Source organism: Leptinotarsa decemlineata, unplaced genomic scaffold, assembly GCF_025532065.1.
Source record: "Leptinotarsa decemlineata unplaced genomic scaffold, Ldec_3_MD MMD2_tig00001019_RagTag_RagTag, whole genome shotgun sequence".
Taxonomy (NCBI): domain Eukaryota; kingdom Metazoa; phylum Arthropoda; class Insecta; order Coleoptera; family Chrysomelidae; genus Leptinotarsa; species Leptinotarsa decemlineata.
Window position 1 is genome coordinate 1,543,916 of NW_027412557.1, and position 22,993 is coordinate 1,566,908.

Consider the following 22,993-nt stretch of genomic DNA (forward strand, 5'->3'; position numbering starts at 1 on the left):
TTCTTTCGAAATTTATATTCATGTAATTTTCATAAGACTATGAATTTGCACTTTCCTTATCAAAATAAAAGTTTTCCATTACAATTTTTGTTTTTTTTCAGATTTTTGAGGTTGTGAAAATACCCAAAACATTTTTGAAACTTGAAAATTAATGAATTTTCTCAAAAAATGGAATATAATAAATAATTTTTGGCCCTAATAAAAGTAAACCACTAAATCTTGACATTTCCAAAAAGTATTTTACAAAACATCAAGTTTAAAAGACACAGGAACCTGAAAGTGAAGAGGTTTTTGTAAAAGCAGTCGTAGAACATAGTAGAATATTTGTGTTGTGAATATTTTTTATTATAGAAAACCTAAATGCAAACTCAGAATTTACTTTTGTTTAAAGGTGATTGACAATGTCTCATGATGAATTTCATTAGTTCGGACTTCTATTGTCAGAATTTACTATTAGCGCAGGCGCTGGAAGTATTTGAGTATGGAAAATGTGAGGACCGGCAACTATGTTTATACTCCTATAAGTGAGACCCTAAACAATGAAAAACTGAATCTTGTTGGCACATGCGGTGGTCCCTTATCCATTCTCTGCACCTCATGGTAAATAGCTGCTGGAGTCTAAATACAAAATTCAGTCTGCCAAAGTTTAACTGACTGACCTGGCAGCTCCCAGCCCAAAGCTAAAATTACAAATTAACTCTTCTTGTTTCATAAAATTTATTCTATTGATAATAAAAAATTTTAGAATAGAAATATCAATAAATAATTAGAACTGTATTTTTGTGTATAATTTCAAAATATAACAAAAAATGGAATTGGTTAGTAAGAGTTTTGATCTATGCTTCAATTTTTTTTGACACTGCATATATTTAAACATTGACGTCTATTTCAAAAATTTCGGTTCGCAGGAGTTGTGTCATCTTAGCATATTTCCCGAATTAAAACCTTAAATACAATTTTCTTCAGAACAATTTTAAAATTTAATTTTGTAAAAACTTCAAATGTTAACGAACACTTTCTTGAAATATGGGAAATTTTTAAGTTATATAAGTTATAAAAACAAACTGTTTAAATCTGTTTAAAATCTGTTTTCCGTTAACCAACTGTCGCACTCCTACGAACGACAACTCTCAGAAGTCAGAACTTGTGCGAGCTAAGGACTAAGGAGGTCTTAACTTTCAACATGTTGTTTCTAACACTATTCAAATAATTACTGTGAAATGCTAAAAAGTCTTTCGAATTCAATTATGGCGGACAGAAGCGATAATTTTGAATTGGAGTGACACTTTATTTACAGGACATGTTTAAATTACCTCCAGAAGTCATGTACAATATGAAAAAAGGGATGCATTCCGTCAAGCGTAAAAAAAATTTGTAAAATAAAAAGATGTGCTAGTAATTAATGTTTAATTATCCTCAGAAAGAAGAAGAATATTTACAAATTGAAATTGGAATAAACTATAAATTATGATTTAATGGCCATCAAAATATCTTTATTGCATGTACTCCATCGATTTTGTTAACAGACATGAGAGGAGGGAATAAAAAATGGAACATAAAATTAGTTGCCAAGATTTGGATTATTCATGGATCACTCTAATCACATTAGTGGAATGACACTTTATTTACAGGACATGTTAAAATTACCTCCAGAGGCCATGTTCGATATGAAAAGAGAAATGCATCCCGTCAAGCATTAAAAACTGAATTTAAAAAAATAAAAACCTGTGTTAGTAATGCTTCGTTATCCTCAGAATGAAGAAAACTGTTTACGAATTAAAATTACAATAAACTATAAATTATGACTTGATCGCCATTGAAATAATTTTGTTGTATGTAGTCTATTGATTTTGTTAACAAATATGAGAGGAGGGGATAAAAAAATGGACTAAAAAATTAGCAAGATTCGAATTATTCCAAATAAAAATTTATTGATGAAATTGGGTCCTCACATTTTGCATACTCACTTCTTTCCAGAGTCCAGTCTATATTTAAATTTACTTTTCTCTCATCTACCTTGAGGTTAACATGTAGGGATTATAATGTGTATTGAATCCATTGTGCATGGTTTGTGTATTGAATCCATTGTGCATGGTTTGTGTATTGAATCCATTGTGCATGGTTTGTGTATTGAATCCATTGTGCATGGTGTGTGGTCCAATTATTTTTAGCATGCATCTATGGTTCAATAGAGTCATTAATTGAAGTTTGATGGTATACTATGATATTTCAGGGATAAAAAAATCGATCATTCGTCTAGTGTAAATAACGTAGTCTGCAAGCCACCTTATTCATATTTCTCGGCTAAGATTTTTTTTATGGAGTGCTACTCAAATTCGAGGAGATCTTGTGAACGTTAACTCAATCATTGAACTGACAATTCCTTTGAATTTATCTCTTAGCGATCCGATTTTTAACTCCCCAATCGTCGCAAAACGTCGCCCTTTCATGCGTTTCCTCAATCTTGGGAATCGGAAAAAGTCGCAGGGGACAAATCTGGTGAATAAGGTGGCTGATGTATGATTACGGTGTTGTTTTTGTCCAAAAAATTACGAACAAGCAATGACGAGTGAGCAGGTGTATTATTGTGATGTAAAAGCCACAATACCGGACGTTTTCTTCGTATTGCTTCTCGCAGGCGGCACATAACTTCAAGATAATACTCCTTATTGACCCTACCAGTTGAAAAATCCATATTTTCTTAAACCATATTTCAGAAAATTGCCTAAAGGCAAAATTGGTCATATAATTTTATAACTTACTAATAAGCAGGGTTTCAAATTGGGTTTACTTTGGGTGAAATTTAATTATCCTGGCATTGACTGGGAGATTATAACCATATTGTTCTATGGATAACAATGCTTATTCTCTTCTCTTTTCACCAATACTTTAATTGCATTAAATTTTTTTCAGCTAATTTGTCAGCTAACCATATTCAGAATTGATAACAATTTATCTTTTCTTGAGTTAATACTTACAAATGGCAGAAACTTAGTCAATACTGTTTCCTTTGAAAGCCCTATTTGTGATCACTGCAATTTTACAGATTTCTCTGATCAAATGCATAAAGAACGTTAAAAAATGTAAGAATTTCCTGAGAGATTTGTTGAATACAAATAAATATCTTAGTTCAATTGTATTACTTGATGCAGAAGGAAATGCTTCATGGGAATTTCTAGGAGATCAAACCAGCTTCATATACTATACATATACTATACATATACTGAAACAAAAAGTGTTGGTAACATTGGATTCATGTAGTTATATGTTTTCCTACTACTTGGAAACACTGCAGCCTCATGGACTTACTGCGTTCGTTCGAAAAGACTGAAAATATTGTAATTGAATGGCTTATTTTTACCTTTCTTTTTATGAAGAAAACTCGCAGAAGACTAAAAACTGTAACGCTAATATTTTCTGTGCAATCATGTTTTCATCCACTGGAACGACCTGCATATAGTTGTGCCCCATTAATTAATGCTTACTAAAATACGTTGAACAAATATTGTAATTTTGAAAGCTAACCTTCAATTTCATTTTTGATACGTTTGAGCGGTTATGTCGCCTAATATTCATTGGAAAATAATAATATATCTATGTACTACGGAGGTCCTGAAGGGTATACTCGATTTGTCGTAATGACAAGTGACTCCAAGCTATATGTAAATCTGGTTACACTAATTATTTCTTTTGAACCGATGAAATAATTGAAGGCTAGGCCACCAAAACAGAGTTTCACAGCGATAAAACACTTTTTCGCAATAGCTATAAAACTGACAGCTATGAAATTAATGTCTACGTTTTATTATTCTTGAATCATATGTCACTTTCGGGGCTTCGTTATGCATCACTCTTTCAATTACTGTTACTGACCTAATCAAATTGAACCAATGGAATCATATATTCAGATATAGTTGTGACTAAATATTGAAACTTTGCATAAATGCTTCTACAGAAATTCACACGTTTAATTTGACATTATGATTGTGACAGTTTCTAGACGGCTCTCTACTGAGACAACTCAAATGAATATGTAAATCAAATAAAACTCACCAATGCAATGAAGATATTCAATAAACCAAAATGAATGGCTACACTTCACTGATTCACATAACCTCACGAAAATAAGACAGTCCTTCAATCAAAAGTTCTTGAATACCAATATTTTTTTTATGATATCCCGAAATTTCATGATCATATTCGAAAGTTATTCCAATGATGAGACATTTTTAATTCGAACGGACATTTTGTTATTTTGAATTTGAATGAAATCGAAAAGAATACGCGATGTATTAGTGATGCGTCTATCAGAGTCAAGTAGGTTGGCTATTGTTGACAAATACGTTTTCAGTCATTCACATACGAACATATGCGAACATTTTACTTTCAAGCAATTGTTCTTGCTGAAATTTCTTGTTATTCAGGTAATAAAATTGATTCAATTTGAGAATTGTTATTATTTTGAATAGGAGAAAGAAAATAACTTTTTGTTTGATTTCTACTAAGTTTATTATTTTTTAGTAGAAAACAGACAAAAGTTATTTTCTTTGCCCTATATTCAATATGAATTTCTACAAAATAAATAGGTCACTAATCGAACATGACAAATGATATTTTGTTCTTATATTGCTGCATTCAGCAATATAAGCATATTTCATGAAATAGTTTCTACGAACACCTGAACATTTTCTCAGGTAAATTTCCATTTTTTTCAAACTCGAACTTTATTTTTGAGCACAACTATGCTTTTTGCTCTCATGGTATTGCTAAATAACAAAGTTTGAGGTCTTTTGGTATTACTTTTAATAAGATATTTACATTACAAAAAAATCCAAATAATTTAGATTGTAGATAGTTGCACTGTTTTATTCGGATGTCTGTTCTATATGGATTTTAAGATGAATATTCAAATAGAATATCAAAAATAAATAGTACCACTAATTTGAGTGTAATTTCTGTATTATAAAAAGTGAACTGGTTTTTACACCAATATATGGTTTCCTAATACAGGTTGATACCTAGACCTTACAGGATAATTATTATTATTATCCTGTTAGACAATCAAAAAGGTACACTGTATAGGATTAGTCAGAAAAGAGCTTAAAAATAAAACTTGAAATAAGAAGACAATTTACTAAGATAACATGTTTATTGAAATTTTCATTTTATTATTCAATCATTTTCTGACGAAAGTAATAGTTTTTCTCTAGTGGGAAAGATTTAAGTGTAATTTTGAAGCTGTGTATAGTACTAGAGTTTTTCAGTTCAAGGGGTAGCAAATTGAATAACCTGAGCTCTATTACATTGGAGGAGTTGTAAGTCAGTGCATTTTTACAATATGGCATATGAAAGTCTGTCTTACATCTGGTATTAATAGGTAGATAGATATGTTTATTTACTTCACGGAGTATTTGTAATCCTATATGAAAACAGTGACACAATACGTTGTCTGTAAAAGTACGTCACAAAATACAAAATCTTGAATCTACTTATATTTCAAGAATATGGAATTTCGTTGTCCGTAAAAGTACATTACAAAATACAAAATTTTAAATCTGGACTGTATGGACTGTATAAGTTAAAAATCAGCACGAGGACTTTCAAAAACTATTTATATAGAAGTAGATGCTAAAAAAATAAAAAACATCACCCTGAAGTTTTTGAATAAAACATTTTCATTTGAGTGAACCTTTAGCATCTTTACACATCTTGAAAAAATTCTTCAATTCTGCAGATATCCTGATCAGATCAGGATCTGATCAGATCAGATATAAACTGCTGGTGCAGTGAACAAAATTTTTACCTAAAAATTCCCCTAAAGGAATTCCTAGAATTTTTATTGAAACTTGTACCATTCTTTTTTGACACAGAAAAACTCCTGTATAATTCATCCCTTGAACTCCAAAGTGTTATTGCTAGCCTCATGATAGAGTAGAAATTTGCATAATAGAGTAGAGTACTTTATTTGACCATTTTACATACAGTTATACATTTATGGCAAGTCACAAATACAGAAATCCTTGATCAGAGATATGAAATATAAGTAAAGAATATAAGTATAAATAAAATCATAAATATAAAATCTTTCAAATATGTCGCTAAAATTAAAATGTAGGTAAGTTGATTTAATGAGGCCTTTCGTAAGTTAAAGATCCCGCCATTTCAATAAACTCAAGTTCAATAAACTTGCGGACCTCTTTTCATATGTATGATTTTCACCATGTCTTTCAAATTTGTCAACATTTTCATGGATCTCCAGTAACACTTTATAGACATAGAGTGTTGGAAGTGGCATAATGCCGAGTTGAGTAAAAAGAGGACGACAGTGATCTTTGTAACCTGCTTTAGCTAGAATTCTTATGGCTTTTTTCTGGCACCTAAACACACTTGAATGAACCCAAATGAGAATACCATAAGAAATAACTGAGCGAAATAATCCATAGTAGGCTCTTTTCAGCATCATCAAGGTGACCACATCTTTCAGATGCCTCAAAACGAACAAAACAGTAGAAAGTTTGCTGAGCATAGCTTTGATATGATCAGACCAGCTCAATCTATGATCAATAGTGAATCCTAAAAACTTAACACTTTTAGATTGGAAATATTGCGATTGGAAGATACGATTATATTTTGAGTTTTATCTTCATTCAAGATGAGTTTATTAGCAGCAAACCAATTGTAAGCTAATGCTATCTTCCATCATTAGTTGTAAGCTAATTAAGTCTTTACTAGAGGACATTAAAGTTGTATCATCTGCAAACAAGATACAAGATGCTGGTTTCATGAGACTGCATAGGTCATTGATGTAGATCAAGAACAATAGTGGACCTAAAACGGTTCTCTGAGGAACACCATGCTTCATTTCTTTGAGGTCTGACTTTACGTTGTTCACTTCAACAAATTGGCACCGATTTGTTAGATAAGATTGGACGAGCTTGAGAGCTGTGCCCCGGACACCATAGTAGCTCATTTTGTCAATCAAAATACTATGCGATACACAATCAAATGCCTTAGTCAGGTCACATAATGTCAAAGAAGAGTGTTTTCCCTGATCAAGACCTTCGACTATGTTCGACACTAGTTTGAAAGCCGCTTGGGTGGTTGACCTATTTCTTTGAAAACCATACTGTGAATTGTTGAGTTAGAACCGTTTTTCAAAATAGGAATAGAAACGATTTTTCAAAATTATCTCAATTACTTTCCCAAATATAGATATGCTAATTGGGCGATAATTATCCGGTGAAGATCTAGAACCTTTTTTGAATAAGGGTATTACTCTCGAAATTTTAAAAACGTCTGGAAATATTCCAGTTGAAAAGATTTCGTTTATTAGTAATGTTAGTGGAGCTGCGATTATATTAGCCACCGATTTAATAATTTGGCTATTTAGGTCGTGTGTATCGCGACAGTTGCTGTTTTTAAGAGACTTTATCGTATCATATACTTCTTTAGGACAGACAGGGTCCAGAAAAAAAGATCCGCATGGCGAGGGAAAGTTTTTTTTAGTTATTTATTTCATTGATTAAAAGATCGGGAAGAGCTTTAATAGTATTATCAGCTATACTGCAGGAAAAGTCATTCAAGAATTGTGCTGATAGCTATACTGGTTTAATTGCATTAATAGGGTTCCTTTTACTGTTTATTATATTACAAGCTCTGGAAATATTAGTGGAACTCAATATACATTTTTCATTTACTTCTTTTTTTCGTTTTTTTAACTGGACCTTGTACTCTTTCTTCATAGCCCTGAAAGCAGTCGTATAGTATGGATTTCGTGACATATTTGCTGCGACTTTAGCTGCCTTAATATACTGTTAATAATACTTCGAGGTCAACACATTTTTTAAGTACTCTTATCCCATATATTACTAAAGACAATCCACTGCATATAATGTTTATCTGGATTGTCCAACTCAAAGTATCATCAATGTTGATGCCCAGAAACTTCACAGAGGTATTGCAAATGATATTTTCATTATTAAGTGTTCTGTGATGTGGCGTTTATAAACTGTTGTTGGTTTTGAAAACGTGGTAGTCGGTTTTTTCTTCATTTAGAATTAACTTGTTCTCAAGAAAATATTCGTTGCATTTTTTGATTACTTGATTATACCTGGTAAAGAGTCACATTTTCATTTCTTATGAAACAGTTATGGTTATCATGTATAAAAACATCTAATTCGAATATATACAGGCATGGTAATGTTAGTATTTTGAAATTTAAAAAATGCTTTTACAGCTTGTATTTCTTGAGACTCCTGCTATATATTTTATAATCTGTTTCTGTACGACAAAAATATCTTTGCATAGGGAGGATGCTCCCCAGAAAGTAATACTATACCGAAGACGTCATTCGACTTGGGCATGATACAGCATTGTCAGCTGTTTCTTGCCTAAAATATTACGAAGATTTCTCAGAAGATAATTCATGGAGTTCAATTTTGATATAAATAAGTTTTTCAGCTGAGAAATTCATCCTACACCTTAAAACGTTACCGTAGAGCACAGAGAAATTTCATCATCTTCGATACTCAAGTTGAAACTGGCTATTTCTTTTTGTCTAGCCCGACATCTTATTAAGGTATTACTCAAATAGCAAATAACATTTGGCACTATAATGAAATGCTAGGAATTGATTAAATGACCCTCATCATATAAAGTAATAATTCGTCTAGATGCATATGAAAACATTAACTTAGCCCTAGGAATTAGTCTCAGTTATCTCATGATAATGCTAACTTGTTTAGTGAAACGCGCTTCGAGAGACAGAATATTTGTTCTGGTGTTTGAAAAGTGTTTTCAATAGATTTATTTCATGCAAATTCTATTCATCAGAAGTGAATGTTTCTGTAAATGCTATCTTTCAGAGAACTCAAGAGAAAAAGGTTAAGCACAGTGAAACCACTTCATAATGTAATAATTGAATTTAGAAGAATATTAATATAACATTAATGAAATTAAAAGCAATTTCATCTATTCAGGTTGCATTTTTACAATTTGATGATACTTATTTTTACAGAGGTAGAATGTGACCCCCCAACTTCATTAGAAGAGAGTGTGATGTTTCCTGCCATATCTGTGTCACACAATGAATGTGAATTCGAAGATTCGAATTTTTTACCAGCTTTATCAAAATTACATCTGAACAGTAATTTAGGAAGTGTTACTCTGGATATTTCTTCCCAGGGATCTTCAGATGATTCTATTGGTTCTGCTTCGTGTGCATCACCATTACCAGTTCTCTCATTGGACACTAGACTTCCTCATTTCAACTATTCTAGCTTGTTGACTGCTACAAACAATTTTGATATTCGCCCCTTCAGTGGACCCAACGAGGGAGGCAGACTGTTGGGTTCTGGTGAATTTGGATCTGTCTTTCTCGCACTGGGATTATTAGATAAACCTGTTGCTGTTAAGAAACTATTTCTGGAAAACGAAGTTGTCAGTGTTGATGATGAGGTGACTAAGCAATTCCGTAATGAAGTAGAAGTTTTGAGCAAATATAAGCATGAAAATTTGCTGAATTTACTTGGATTTTCGTGTGATGGTTGTACATACTGTTTACTGTATGATTTTATTCCTGGAGGGTCACTTAAAAATAGATTACAGGTAAATGAATTTTGTTGAGAGTAATATCAAGGTTGAAATTACTATCATTGCAAAAACAGAAGTAAGCCTTCACATCTTACTCCTGTGTTTGCTATGACCTTTAGAATTTTTCGGGTAAACCATCCTTAAATTGAATTTCTAACATTTTTCTCTATAATATATTTGTCTTGGCATATTTCAAGAGTTTAATGGAATGAATAGATATAGATTAAAGAGTTCATTGAAATGAAATAATTTACTTTTTAAGTACTGAAATTACTGATGAATAACATTTAATACAGGAAAATCATTTCATATATATTTACTGAAAACCACTCTTGCACATAGCAAGTACAAGAGTAGGACTTGAAATCTTCGAGACACATGGTTCAACCTCTGAAATTATTTTATTTTTATATTGAATGAGTACGAATTGATTTTCTTTTTTATATTTTCTTTTTTATATTTTCTTTTTGTTAGAAAAAATTGTGAATTACCCAACTTTGTATGGAGTTACTTCTATGACGTTCTAATACTTCAAATAATTTACCTTGCTAGTGCTATAACTAAGATCTGACGAGATCAAAATAACTTGTGTATTTGGAGGTTTGTATCAAGTCTATGTAATTGTTATAAACTTATAAAGAAACAAATAAGGCAGTGTATCTATAGAAATTAAATACTCAACTTTTTATGTTCTCAAGATTTTATGTAACTAATAAACCAGATTTTTTTTCTCTTCCGACATCTGTCCAGATCTTCCTAGTGAAAATGTTCACTTGGCGATCGAAACACGTGTCAATGGTTTGGTGTTGGGAAAAAACTTCAGTAATATTCATTAGATTGAATTGGTCGTTACTGGATGTAAGTCCATATTAATACTAACTGACAAAATTTATTATAAATTGTATCAGTTAGTGATTTTTCAGTATGAATAAGTGAACATGTGATCTAGAAGTCCTTACAGCTCAGTTACTCGAAAATGTGGAGCGGTGAATCAGTGGTTTTTTTACTATTCATCTGATGGAATTTATCACGCTCTTTCAGTCCCCAGGACAAAAAAAAGATTTTCGTTTTGAATACTGACCTTGACCTTCGGTGATATTGTACAGAATCCATCTGGAATAGATATTTCTCACTTATAAATGTTCGAATGTACTTCTTTCTGTGAGATGCCAAGAGCAGGTTTTATGTCGATTTTCTTCAATCATACCACTTGAAATTTTTTAGAATGTCAACTGATTTTAGCCGTCGTTCATGAGAGTGATTATTGATGAGTGTACTCGTATGTATAACCTTGACAAAATTTTGCAAACGCAAATAGTGAACAGTTTTTCTTGATAATATTTCATTTCCAAAAGTTAAACGAAGTGATTCTATATATTCTTGTAGAGTTAGGCATTTCTTAAAACAAAAAAATCATTCAACGAATACTTTTGCCAATGATTCCAATACAATTTCTTTTTTCAAACATTCACTGTCAGTTAACTATACTCTCAAATTCTAAAAAACGAATTTTTCGAATAATATGATGCCACATTTCTGAACAAGCATCCCCTAATAAATTTTACAAATTCAAAGTGGAAGAATATATACCCTAGTAAATGGTCACCTACTAATGACTAAAAGATACATATTCAATGCTTGAAATTTTGTTTTAATTTTTTTTTGAAAATTTAAAAAAATATTGAGGAAATATCAATAGTAGCAACTCTCAGAAGTTGAAACTTGAGCAAGCTACAGACTAACGAGGTCTTACGTTTTAACTTGTGATTTTGTATTGCAACTTGCATTTGCAATATAACGGGTTTGTTGACTGGTGGAAGAGGATGATAAACATCTCGAAAGACTACCCTGCATATGAATAACACTAAGTTTTGTTCAGCTTTTAACTTCTTCAAGAAGATATATACATATTTTATTAGATTTGCTTCAATTTTACATAATTCATCACTCAAAGTTATTTTCTGGTAATTCACTAAAAGCGTGACAATTTTCAAGTGAGTTTCTGCTACCGGAATTTTAAATCGATATCAGTAGAGAAATATTCTACCAATTTGAAAATGTTTCCAGTCTCAATGCATCTCTTGAAAAATTCAGTGTATAACAAAAGTTAGATAGACAAACTCTTTTAAAATATGAAGGCAACCATAGCAGTAAGAAAAAAAAATTGGTTGTCTACAATTTATCTAATAATTTTTTTTTCTCATTTACTTTGTAGAAATCATGCTCATGTTTGTCAGAATTTTGAAAAGAATTTTCTCTATTCCATAACCAACAAGGTCAGTGTTGCTAATGTCTTTGAAAACTCAATCTTGCAGGCAGGGTCATTGCTAAAAAACTTGTATTTATATTTAATATATTTCAATGGATAATTAAAGTCGATGTCTCTGGACTTCATCATACAGTTGTTAGGTGGGCACTGAGTGGTTTTCGTTGCTGAGTGTCAAAATGAGAAATATATGCATTTTCCATATTTTGAGCAAATCGGTTTCTAATTTTATATTGAAGTGTTTTTCTCGACCGATGACAAATTTTGATCAATATACAATCCTAAAATATACATTGAAGCAACAGATTTGTTTCAGATGTTCATTTAAGTTTTCATCGTTGAATGCCAATGACGTTTTACTGGAAATGATAGACCTTATATGTATGATGATTTTAAATAATTTTAAGTTATTTTATTATCTGAAAGTCATGATATTTCATTCGAGTGATATTCACTTCAAATTGTATTTATGAATTTTCCCTAGTATTGGAAAAGAAAGGTTATGGCTTTCTACTTCTTCATCTTGATACAAAAAAAACTTGGGAATCTTCCAAAGGAAGGAGGGAAGCAATCAATTTCAAAAAAGTAACTCTATACAAAGATGTGTATATCATGCAAAGAAGTAAGAAAAGAAGTAAGATTTCAGACACAAACTGGTAGAAAAACCCTATCGAAACAGCTGCTTTAATATAAACATTGAATTACATGAAAAAAAAACTTTCAAAACAAATACTTTTATATGAACACTGAATTATACAAAAAACACTCTTCTCTATTCATTTCGTATTCCAATAATTCATTATGGAATTGAATCAGATAGAAACCGCTTCAATAGAACTGACACAATACATCCACGAAAATATCGACCAGAATAAATATGTGGCAGGAATCTTCTTCGATCTGACTCGCGCCTTCGATACAATCAACCCTGAATATCTAAAAATTAAATTAGAAGCGATGGGCATCAGAGGACCAATCCAGTCATGGATCCAATCTTATATGACGGGCAGGAAACTCAAGGTTCAGATTGAGGATGAGTTTTCTAGTGAATTCGATACCTTCATTGGTACCCCTCAAGGAGGGGTGTTAGGCCCACTTTTATTCCTACTATATGTGAACGACTTACCCTCATATATAAATCATGGACGCGTATTCATTTACGCAGACGACACAACAATTATAGTTGCAGCTGATGGCCTATCTGAGCTGGAAATTGCAACACAAGCAGTCATGAGTAACTTCGCACAATGGTGCAAAAGAAACCATCTTATTATAAACGAGAAAAAAACTGTGATGATTGAATTTACTGCACCGCTGAAGAATGAAAACAATTTAAAACTATTAACTAGCACTAACACTATAATTTACTCATCCAAATGCACCAAATTTCTTGGAATAGAACTTGACCATAAATTGAACTTCAACAAACAAATTGACTGCCTATGTAAAAAATTGAATAAACTTTACTTCGCGATGAATGGTCTGAAATCGAATTTTTACCGATGTCAGCTGATTAACTTATACTATGCCTTAGTCTACTCAGCGATCAGCTGCAACATAATCGTGTGGGGCAGGGCGACCGAGATAACGAGAGTATTCATTCTGCAAAAGCGATTTATTCGCCTGATATTCAACTTGGACTATAGGGAATCATGTAGAGAGACTTTTAGGACAAATAGCTTGATGACTTGTACAAGCATTTACCTCTACAAGCTATTAAATTATACCCACCAGCACAAAAATAAGTTTCAAAAAAATAGTGATGTCCACCAATGCAACACTCGAAACAAAAACAATGTCCACTTAAGCAAATTCAACCGTGCACCTGAAAAAATCTCCACTCTATGCAGTAGGATATTTCTATAACCTGCTACCAGATGAAATAAAAGCAAATGAAAATATAGTCAAATTCAAATCCACCTTGAAATCATTTTTGATTGACAACTGTTTTTATTCCCTAACAGAGTTTACTGAACAATTACTAAAATGAAATAACATATTCTCATCCCCTACATAGCACCAGGCATTTTATTCCCAACTCTACATGTACGAACTTTTAAAAAATATGTATTGTATTATTGTATTGTTAGGTGTATTTTTCGTTTTTTATTAAGATGTATTGTAATTTTATCCTGATTCGCAACCGAACACGGTTATTAGACTTATCTCATGTCATGTAAATGATTCGAAGAGATCAATAAATCTATCTATCTATCTATAATATGAATAACATTCATTTACTCTATAATGTATAGAGTAAATGAAAGAGGCAAAATTTCACTTACATGGAACACTGTCATCGTCACTGTAAACATCCGATGTTTCACCGTAATACACATGCCTTATTAGTCTTCAGTCACAAATCTGGATAACATTATAAGAAAAAACACTATTTACGACTTTATGTCACGGAATGAGTTTAATCTACTACATAATTCTGTAGAAATCACAAATCCTCAAAAAATTGCAGATATCTTCAACAACTTCTTTATGGAAGCTCCAAAAAAAGTAATTAAACTAATACCTCAAGTCCACAACTTCAATTTTACGGGAAAAAGTATTCCTGATTCCATCATTCTATTGCCGTTTAGCGATGCAGAAATGTCTACTATAATAAAAAAACTAAAAAATAAATTGTCAACAGGTCCAGACGAAATTCCTGCCAGTATTGTGAGAGAATTTTATAGAGAGTTGGCCATACCTATCGCACATATAATGAACCGATCACTGGAAACAGGGACATTTCCTAGTCATATGAAGTCAGCGAAAATTACACCGATACATAAAAAGAAAGAAAAATGGAGTATCGAAAACTATAGGCCAGTATCAGGGATTTCTCCTTTCGCTAAGATCTTCGAATACTGCATGCTCGACAGAATCACTTCATTCATTAATAGATATAATCTACTGCCTGAACAACAACACGGCTTTAGAAAAGGAAAATCCACTCAAACGGCGACACTTGATTTCCATAACAAAATTCTCAACGGAATTGCTAACGGTCGAACACCAATAGGGCTTTTCTGTGATCTAAGTAGGGCCTTTTTGACTGCGTTCCTCATGAGGCTTTACTTAAAAAACTCTGGCTGGTAGGAATTAGGGGTACAGCGGCAAAATGGTTTACTTCATACCTGTCAGATAGAAGTCAATTCGTTCAAATATCTCATAATGAACCAGATGGGTCAATAAGTAGGTATCGCTCAGGACATGTAAGGATGGAAGTAGGTGTTCCGCAAGGTAGCGTACCATCTCCAATACTGTTTTCACTATACACTGCTGATCTAGTTGAATATATACCAGACTACAATATAACTATGTACGCTGATGATTCAGCCTTTATAGTGGACCGAGAATGCATCGAGGCCATTGAAGATGACTGCACCACATTACTAGGGAAACTAGAAGAGTGGTTCTCCGCCAACCGACTGTTTCTTAATTTGGAAAAAACCGAATTTGTGATCTTCCATACCAGGCAACGGGCTATCGTTAAACATGTTTCAGTAAAACTAGGCAATATCTACATCAACCAAAATATGCATGTGAAATTTTTAGGAATGACTTTGGGAGATACGCTTCACTGGCATGAACATGTAACTAGTATGATAAAAAAAATAAACACAAAAATATGTCATATTCGTTGTATCCGAAACACTGTTGATAAGGATTGCTTGAGAAATTTCTATTTTGCCAAAATTCATTCAGCCTTGGTCTACGGCATATTACTGTGGGGAGCAATGCCGGCAGCACATGGTCTATTCCTAGACCATGCCTAAAAAGCCTAAAAAACCTCATGCAAATCCCTATTCGCAGAATTGAATGTCCTTCCATTAGCCTGTCTCTATCTATTGGAAATAGTATGTCATATCTACAGAATAAGAAACGCACTTCCAAAATACTATGATGTACACCTATATCAGACTAGGTCTAAAAACCTGATCTATCCCAGAGTTGACAGTCTTGATCTGGTGTCACGAGGACCAAATTCGATAGGCGTAAAAGTATACAATAAGCTGCCAGAGAACATCAGGAATGAGACTACATTCTTCAGATTCTGAAGCGCTATGAAAAAATTCTTACACATAAATAAATCTATTTTATGATTTAAATGAATTTCTCGATATGAAACAATACTCTGACCACTGTATATATCGAGTGGTCCAACGAAAAGTATGCACCTTGCTTTTCTCCTTTTTTTGTAACTTAACGCAAAAATGCTCGGACAGGTCAATTTTGCTATTGAGGGGGACACATTTTAGATGTATTTTTCTACCTGTGCCTTCAACCCCCTAGCGAGGGTGAGTAACAACCCTAAAATTTTAAATGGAAAGTGGGGTCGAGTGATATATCATTTGAAAGGGCACAAAATTCTCTTTCCAATGATACCTAATTTGTTGTATTTATTTGAATAGTTATAAAAAAGCAAGAACATTTACTCGATATTTTTGGTGTTAATGAAAATGCGGAAAATCGGCATTTTTATCACTACTACATTCCTCAATTTCTCTCGTGCGTTTTTTGGTTCAAATAACAACAGCAGATAAGTGTACAAAAAGAATTTAGGCAAACGTTCATTGATTCAGTTCAGTTGCTTTCGAAATTATTTCAACTTTACTGTAAAAATGGTTTATTCCATTCCTGAACGAGTTGAAATTGTTAAACTTTATTATCAACATAATAGTTGTGCTAGACTTACTCCTCGCCTCTAATAACAGTCATCTCGGGAAAAATTGTGAATGATTCGTACGTTGCCAAGTTAGTTCAAAAGTTTGTCGATACCGGATCTGTCTGTAATGTAAAACACCAGCCACGGAAACGGATCAGAAATGAAGCAGTGGAAGTCGCTGTTTTGGGACATGTTGAATTGGATCATACTCAAAGTACCCGTCAGCTTGCTGCAGCCTCAGGTGTCTCCTGTTCGTCCATAATACGGATATTAAAAGCCTATAAATTTCATCCGTACAAAATTAAATTAGTACAGGAACTCAATGAAGATGATCCTGATAGAAGGCTGCAATTTTGTGAACAACTGAGCCAGTTACTAATTGATGATCCGCACCTATCCTTCAACACGTGCTTTTCCGATGAGAGTACATTTTTTTTTGAATGGAGCCGTGAATAGGCATAATTGCCGTTACTGGGATGACAGTAACCCACACTTATTCCGAGAGGTCCATACCCAGTACCCTCAAAAAATCATGTCTGGTGTGGCATATTAGGTAGTCATATCGTAGGGCCACTTTTTATTCCTGGGAATTTAACTGGTGAGGTCTACCTGAACATGCTTGAAGATACAATTGATCCTCTCATAACAGAAATAATTGAAAATGACCAAAATCATAATGATGATCGGTTTCATTTCCAGCAAGATGGAGCACCTCCTCACTATCTAAGAGAGTTTTTAGATGACCGGTTTCCTGGAGGGTGGATTGGAAGGAGAGGCCCCATCGAATGGCCTGCCAGGTCACCTGATTTATCGCCTTTAGACTTTTTCCTTTTGGGACACTTGAAAAATAAATGTTTTGCTATGCAGCCCGAGTCCATAGAAGATCTTCGCAAACGAATTACAGCAGAGTGCAGAAGTATAACACCTGATATGCTACAGAATGTTAGGAATAGATTTGAACAAAATCTATATTATTGTATGGAAGCAAATGGGTCACATTTTCAGCACTTGCTGAAGTAGGATTCTACTAAGTCAATTACACATTTCAAAGTACTGGGTTGTAGTTGTTTTTCTTCATAATACCTACATGTTTGAGTGAAATACAACAAATTAGGTATCATTGGAAAGATAATTTTGTGCCCTTTCAAATGATATATCACCTGACCCCACTTTCCATTTAAAATTTTAGGGTTGTTACTCACCCTCGCTAGGGGGTTGAAGGCACATGTAGAAAAATACATCTAAAATGTGTCCCCCTCAAAAGCAAAATTGACCTGTCCGAGCATTTTTGCGTTACAAAAAAAGGAGAAAAGCAAGGTGCATACTTTTCATTGGACCACTCTGTATGTGTTCATTATTTTTAAACTTTTTTACTTGTTAAGTTGTTTGTAATGTAATTTTATAATTGACATGTTCTATGCCCAACAGGGCCTATGAATGAAATAAATGATTCTGATTCTGATGTCATATATATATATATATATATATATATATATATATATATATATATATATATATATATATATATATATATATATATATAGGCAAGGCAAGTGTATTACGGCAAAACATCGGATATTTACCAGTGAGGATGAAAATGTTCCATGTATGTGAAATTTCACCTCTTATTTACTATATGTAGCAATCTTGTGAATGATATACGATGCAATTCCATAACGAATTTTTTTAATAAAAACTGAATAGAGAAAAGTGTTTTTGTATAATTGGGTGTTCATATAAAAGTATTTGTTTTGAAAGTTTCTTTCGAAACAAATAAAATATACCCCTTTCAATTTAAATTATGGTATTATATTCTGTTTCCTCATAAAATTTTGTTGTTCATTTTAGGAGCCTGAAAATGTACTGAAATGGAAGTCCAGACTCAGTATATCTATTGGAATATCAAAGGCAGTTTCTTACCTGCATGCTGCTTTTGCCACTCCCCTTATTCACAGAGATATTAACTCGTCTAACATTTTACTTGTTTCAGACAACAATCCAAAGGTAATGATTTTGACAAATGATAATTTTATTTCAATAATTTTTCTCACAATCTGACTGAAATATTTTTTTCATTAGTTGGCTGATTTTGGCTTGATTAAACTAATTCCCAATCAAAATAATGCTGTTGCGACTATGGTCTATGGAACATCTGCTTACATGGCTCGTGAAGCATTTGGAGGAGATATATCTGTAAAGCTGGATACATTCAGTTTTGGAGTTGTCCTTCTGGAATTGATCACATCTCTGCCTCCTTTAGATGATAACAGGACGGGGAATGATTTGGTAAGTCAACAACATTTCTCCTGATAGAATAAATATTTAATGAAATAGTTAGGCCCCCAAATAATTATAAAGGGATGAAATAACTCTTCTGAATCTTAATTTTTCTTAGCATTATCAAACAGAGCTTTTTTACATTTATAGGTAACACATATTGAAGAAACTATTGATGATGATAACATACTTCCTTTGGTAGATAATAGGGCAGGTAGCTGGGAAGAGGAAAATGTGAATTATGCTGTAGAACTTTTTAAAGTTGCCCAAAGCTGTTTGAAGGAAAAACGAAAAAGACCAACTATGGTGGATGTTAAAATGACATTAGATGAACTAACTAAAAATGTGAATCTTATAGAATTCTGATATTTCATTGTATGGAGTACTTTCAATTTTTTGCTAGACAAAGTATCAACAAATACCGTCCCTTTTCAAATTAATAATGGTGTTTCAACAATCATTATTGTGATATGGAATTTTAAATAATGAAGTTATTGATAAAAGAGAAATATTTAAGTAATTTCAATTGAAGAAACGATCTACTACATTCAACCAGTTTTATATGGATCTTATATTTTATAATTGAAATATTTTGTTCAATCAGAACATGCCAGTTATGAGCAACAGAAATAATATAATAAACTTATGTATTCTATTAAAATATGTTTATACTGATTATGAAATTTAATGAAATATTTTAATGCTTATTATTATACAATATGTTCAAGATAAGGAGGAACATCATGCAAAAATCAAAAACCACAAGACGTTAAAAAATTCAGAAAATTACGATCAGTGAAGTTGTTGCCAAAAAAGATAAATGAGTTGACTTAAGCTGTCTAGTACCTACCTGCTTGTTTCATCATTCAAGTCAAAATTATCAATTCGGTATATTATCTTGAAACACTATCACTGTATCTGTTCGATGCTTTCCATACCATGGTGCAAGTGGCATAAGACAAAAAAAAAGGATCATCCCCATTTGACTCCGGCCCTATGACACGTTGAGTTACAGTCAGCCTGTCAATTATGCGAAGACATCCATACAAAAGAAAAATTTAATTTAATAAAATAACTATAACTTTATTTCTTGGATCAATGGATTATAATACAGTCTCTTCGTTTTTGTATCTGTTACCGTATAACTATTATTAAAATGAAATTTCTGTTCTTTGCCAGAGTTGCTGTAGCATTTAATAGTGAACAAAGCTTGTATGATGAATTCAGTGTTGAAACATATGTAAAATAAATCAGATTTTTGCACTGTGATGAACAGAAATTAACTGATTTTGGGTACTGCAAGTAAATCTGGTCTTTTTCAAGAAATTATTTACAAAAAACACTTTTGGATACTGAGAAAAATCTCCTTTTCAAAATTGTACATACAATTATTCATAAAAAAAAATGGCTCAAAAATAATTCCTCATTTATATGAAACATAATAAAGGCTGGCTTTCAGAATTTGTAACTAGTGTTTCGATGAATTTATTCTAACTTCTGAAGGACTTATACTTCAATCAAAACAATCTGTCATATAGATTACGTAATATTTTGAATACTTTTTTGTACTGTTATTTATATAGACATGTTTCAATGTGAAAATATATTTATTTTAATATGTCTTTCTGTTTTTATTCCACACCTTTTTATTTCCTCGCACCCCATTCAGCATTGTTTCTATTACTATTATAGGAATAATAAAAAACTGATTTCATCTTTTCGTATCGCTCATGAAAGAAGGTTTGTTGAGAATGAGAACACATTTTTCCATAATAATAACGTGTTATAATTCAAGGTAATTCAATCATGAAAGAAAACTCTTACCTTCATAGAAAAATCAAATATCGAGCAGATATTTTGAAAAATGAGAAATAACACTTCTATGTTTTTCTACCACTTGTATTTGTAAGTGAAGTTTTATTTTTCATTTTTAACGCGCTTTTATCAGCTTCACCTGTATGTTTGTATGTATGTATGTTTGTCAGTTTGTTTGTAATTCTCAAGCTCGGGATCTCTATTTGACAGAATTATCGACATTATTGCTTAATATATACGCGGGCAGGTGGCGCTGTACGTAACCTTGATATAATTCAATCTCCCTTTTCATGTATTTCTTCATTTGAAAAAAGTATTTTTCTATTAACACTCCTTTGCGCGCCCGCTGCTTTTCTTGTGCTTGGTAGCTGATTTTCAGGCTCCCTTCCCGGAATCGGAAAATATCGATGGTCATTTTTCTAAACAATATACGGCTGATTGATTCTAAAGTTTAGATGAAATAAATATAGTTTAAAAAGACTAAAAAACACGCTTTCATAGCATACAAGACTAAAAAATGAAAACTGAATATTGTTTAAAAAAACTAAAAAACACGCTTTCAAAGAACATCTAACTAAAAAGTTGAAAATATATATTTTTTAAATAAGCTTAAAACAATAACGAACGAAAAATACTAATATTATTGTGAAAAAAGCGTGGGCGCTTTGTACCATATTTTTTGTATATCAAGCGCCCGTCGCTTTTTTCACAATAATACTAGTATTTCCTTCGTTATTGTTTTAATCTTATTAAAAAAAATATTCATGATGCTTTCCTACCACATAGTAACAGCTATATCCATCAATTTATCGAGCAGATATGCATAACTTATATATTATGTTGAGGGCCTTGTTGATATATTCCTTTCGAAACAAAATTATTCCATTACCAAATTGTCGACTTTTATGAACAGATACCTCAGAATGACAAAAATAATATTCAGAACTAATTATAATCTATTGGAATTTCAAATTTGAAATTGAATTTACTTTTCTTTCATAAATGCTTCTTCACTTCTAGGTGAGTGATATAATAAATCCAAATTTAATATACACAGGTTTTATTGGAGTCAAGTAAAATAGCAAATCTTCTGGTAGTCAAAATAAGAAGAGTTCAACTTCGCCCTTTATTTTGATATAATAATTAATTGTTACAAATTGCCTTGAAATATTTCCGTCTTCAAACACATTCCAATAATATATTTATCGATATATTTCACAATAAAAGAACAAAAAATGTTTCTCATAATGAATATTTTCACAAAATTAGGCTGAAGGCTTTATGGAATGGTTTAGGTTTTCAAATATGAAAGAGAAAATATATTCACTGCCGCTTTTTTTTTAATCTGGGAAATCGAGTTTTATTTTGTTAAATATTTTAGAAGAGAAGGATTTTGGCTTTCTTTTTTCCATCTTTATACAAAAAAGTGAAAAACTGCCAAAGGAAGAAAGAAAGCGATTAAATTCGAAGATCTGTAGACCATGCAGATTATTCACTTTTGGATACAAACTGGAAGAAAAATACCTCCCGAAACTACTTTCACATGAACATTCAATTACACGAAAGAAAAAGTACTTCGAAACAACTTGGATATGAACATTGAATTATACAAAAATAACTTTTCCCTATTCAGTTCGTACTTCAAACAGTTGTTTTTCAATTGAATCGAATAATATCATTCACAGGAACGCTTTTTTCCAGTTTGTACTTGAAAGTACAGCGCTGGACTGAGTCATGGCCGGTGAGAAGCCCCTCCGTCAAGATGTGCAGTAGATGTGTCAAAATCTGTTATCAGTCTGTTAGATTATTCGAGCCGTATTCATTTAGTGATGGAGTTTAAAAGTAACTTGCATAAATAGATACATAAATTTTATGCATTAGCTGTACCTTCTATACTCGATCTAGTTATCTTTGTAAAAAGTTTATTGTGAAGTTAATTGCTCTCATGTTTCCTTCGGAAGTTTCTTATACTTCCCTTTCAATTTGAACATAATTTGTATTCAGCAATTGAAAAGCTATTTATGGTTCATTGTGAGGATTGAAATATCTTTAGCTGTCACAAAATAATATCCATTATTGATGTCATGCTTTCTCCTCCAATCTACAATGAATCGGTAGAGGTGCTTATATCATACGAGCAGCAATTTGATTTTTTCTGACCATGCACATATAAAAAATGTTGAAAAAGAAACCGGTTCTCTAAGACTTAAAGAACCAAGTTACATTTTTTTCGAAAACGTTCTTTTGGAATCAACTTATAGGATTTGCTTCTTGGAAATTAATCCAGAACTTTCACCAGGTTGAACATAATATTAAATCAATTTTCGCTTCAATCAACAATCTTAGAGAACCTCTGGACACTCAGTTTTCCACTGCGCCTG

The 22,993-nt window shown here is 32.2% G+C and overlaps 1 protein-coding gene across 3 annotated transcripts in view; it reads left to right on the top strand.

Annotated features, from left to right (window-relative positions):
* The window catches only part of LOC111510410 (interleukin-1 receptor-associated kinase 4), a 40,477-nt gene extending 20,059 nt beyond the window's left edge, over positions 1 to 20,418 (top strand). For all 3 annotated transcript variants that reach the window (XM_023166322.2, XM_023166321.2, XM_023166323.2), the window contains 4 exons: positions 9,017 to 9,606; positions 18,369 to 18,524; positions 18,600 to 18,806; positions 18,948 to 20,418. In XM_023166322.2, the coding sequence (XP_023022090.2) occupies positions 9,017 to 9,606; positions 18,369 to 18,524; positions 18,600 to 18,806; positions 18,948 to 19,163 (1,169 nt within the window). In that variant the 3' untranslated portion in view covers positions 19,164 to 20,418. The remainder of the gene's footprint in view (positions 1 to 9,016; positions 9,607 to 18,368; positions 18,525 to 18,599; positions 18,807 to 18,947) is intronic.
* Positions 20,419 to 22,993: the final 2,575 nt, after the last annotated feature.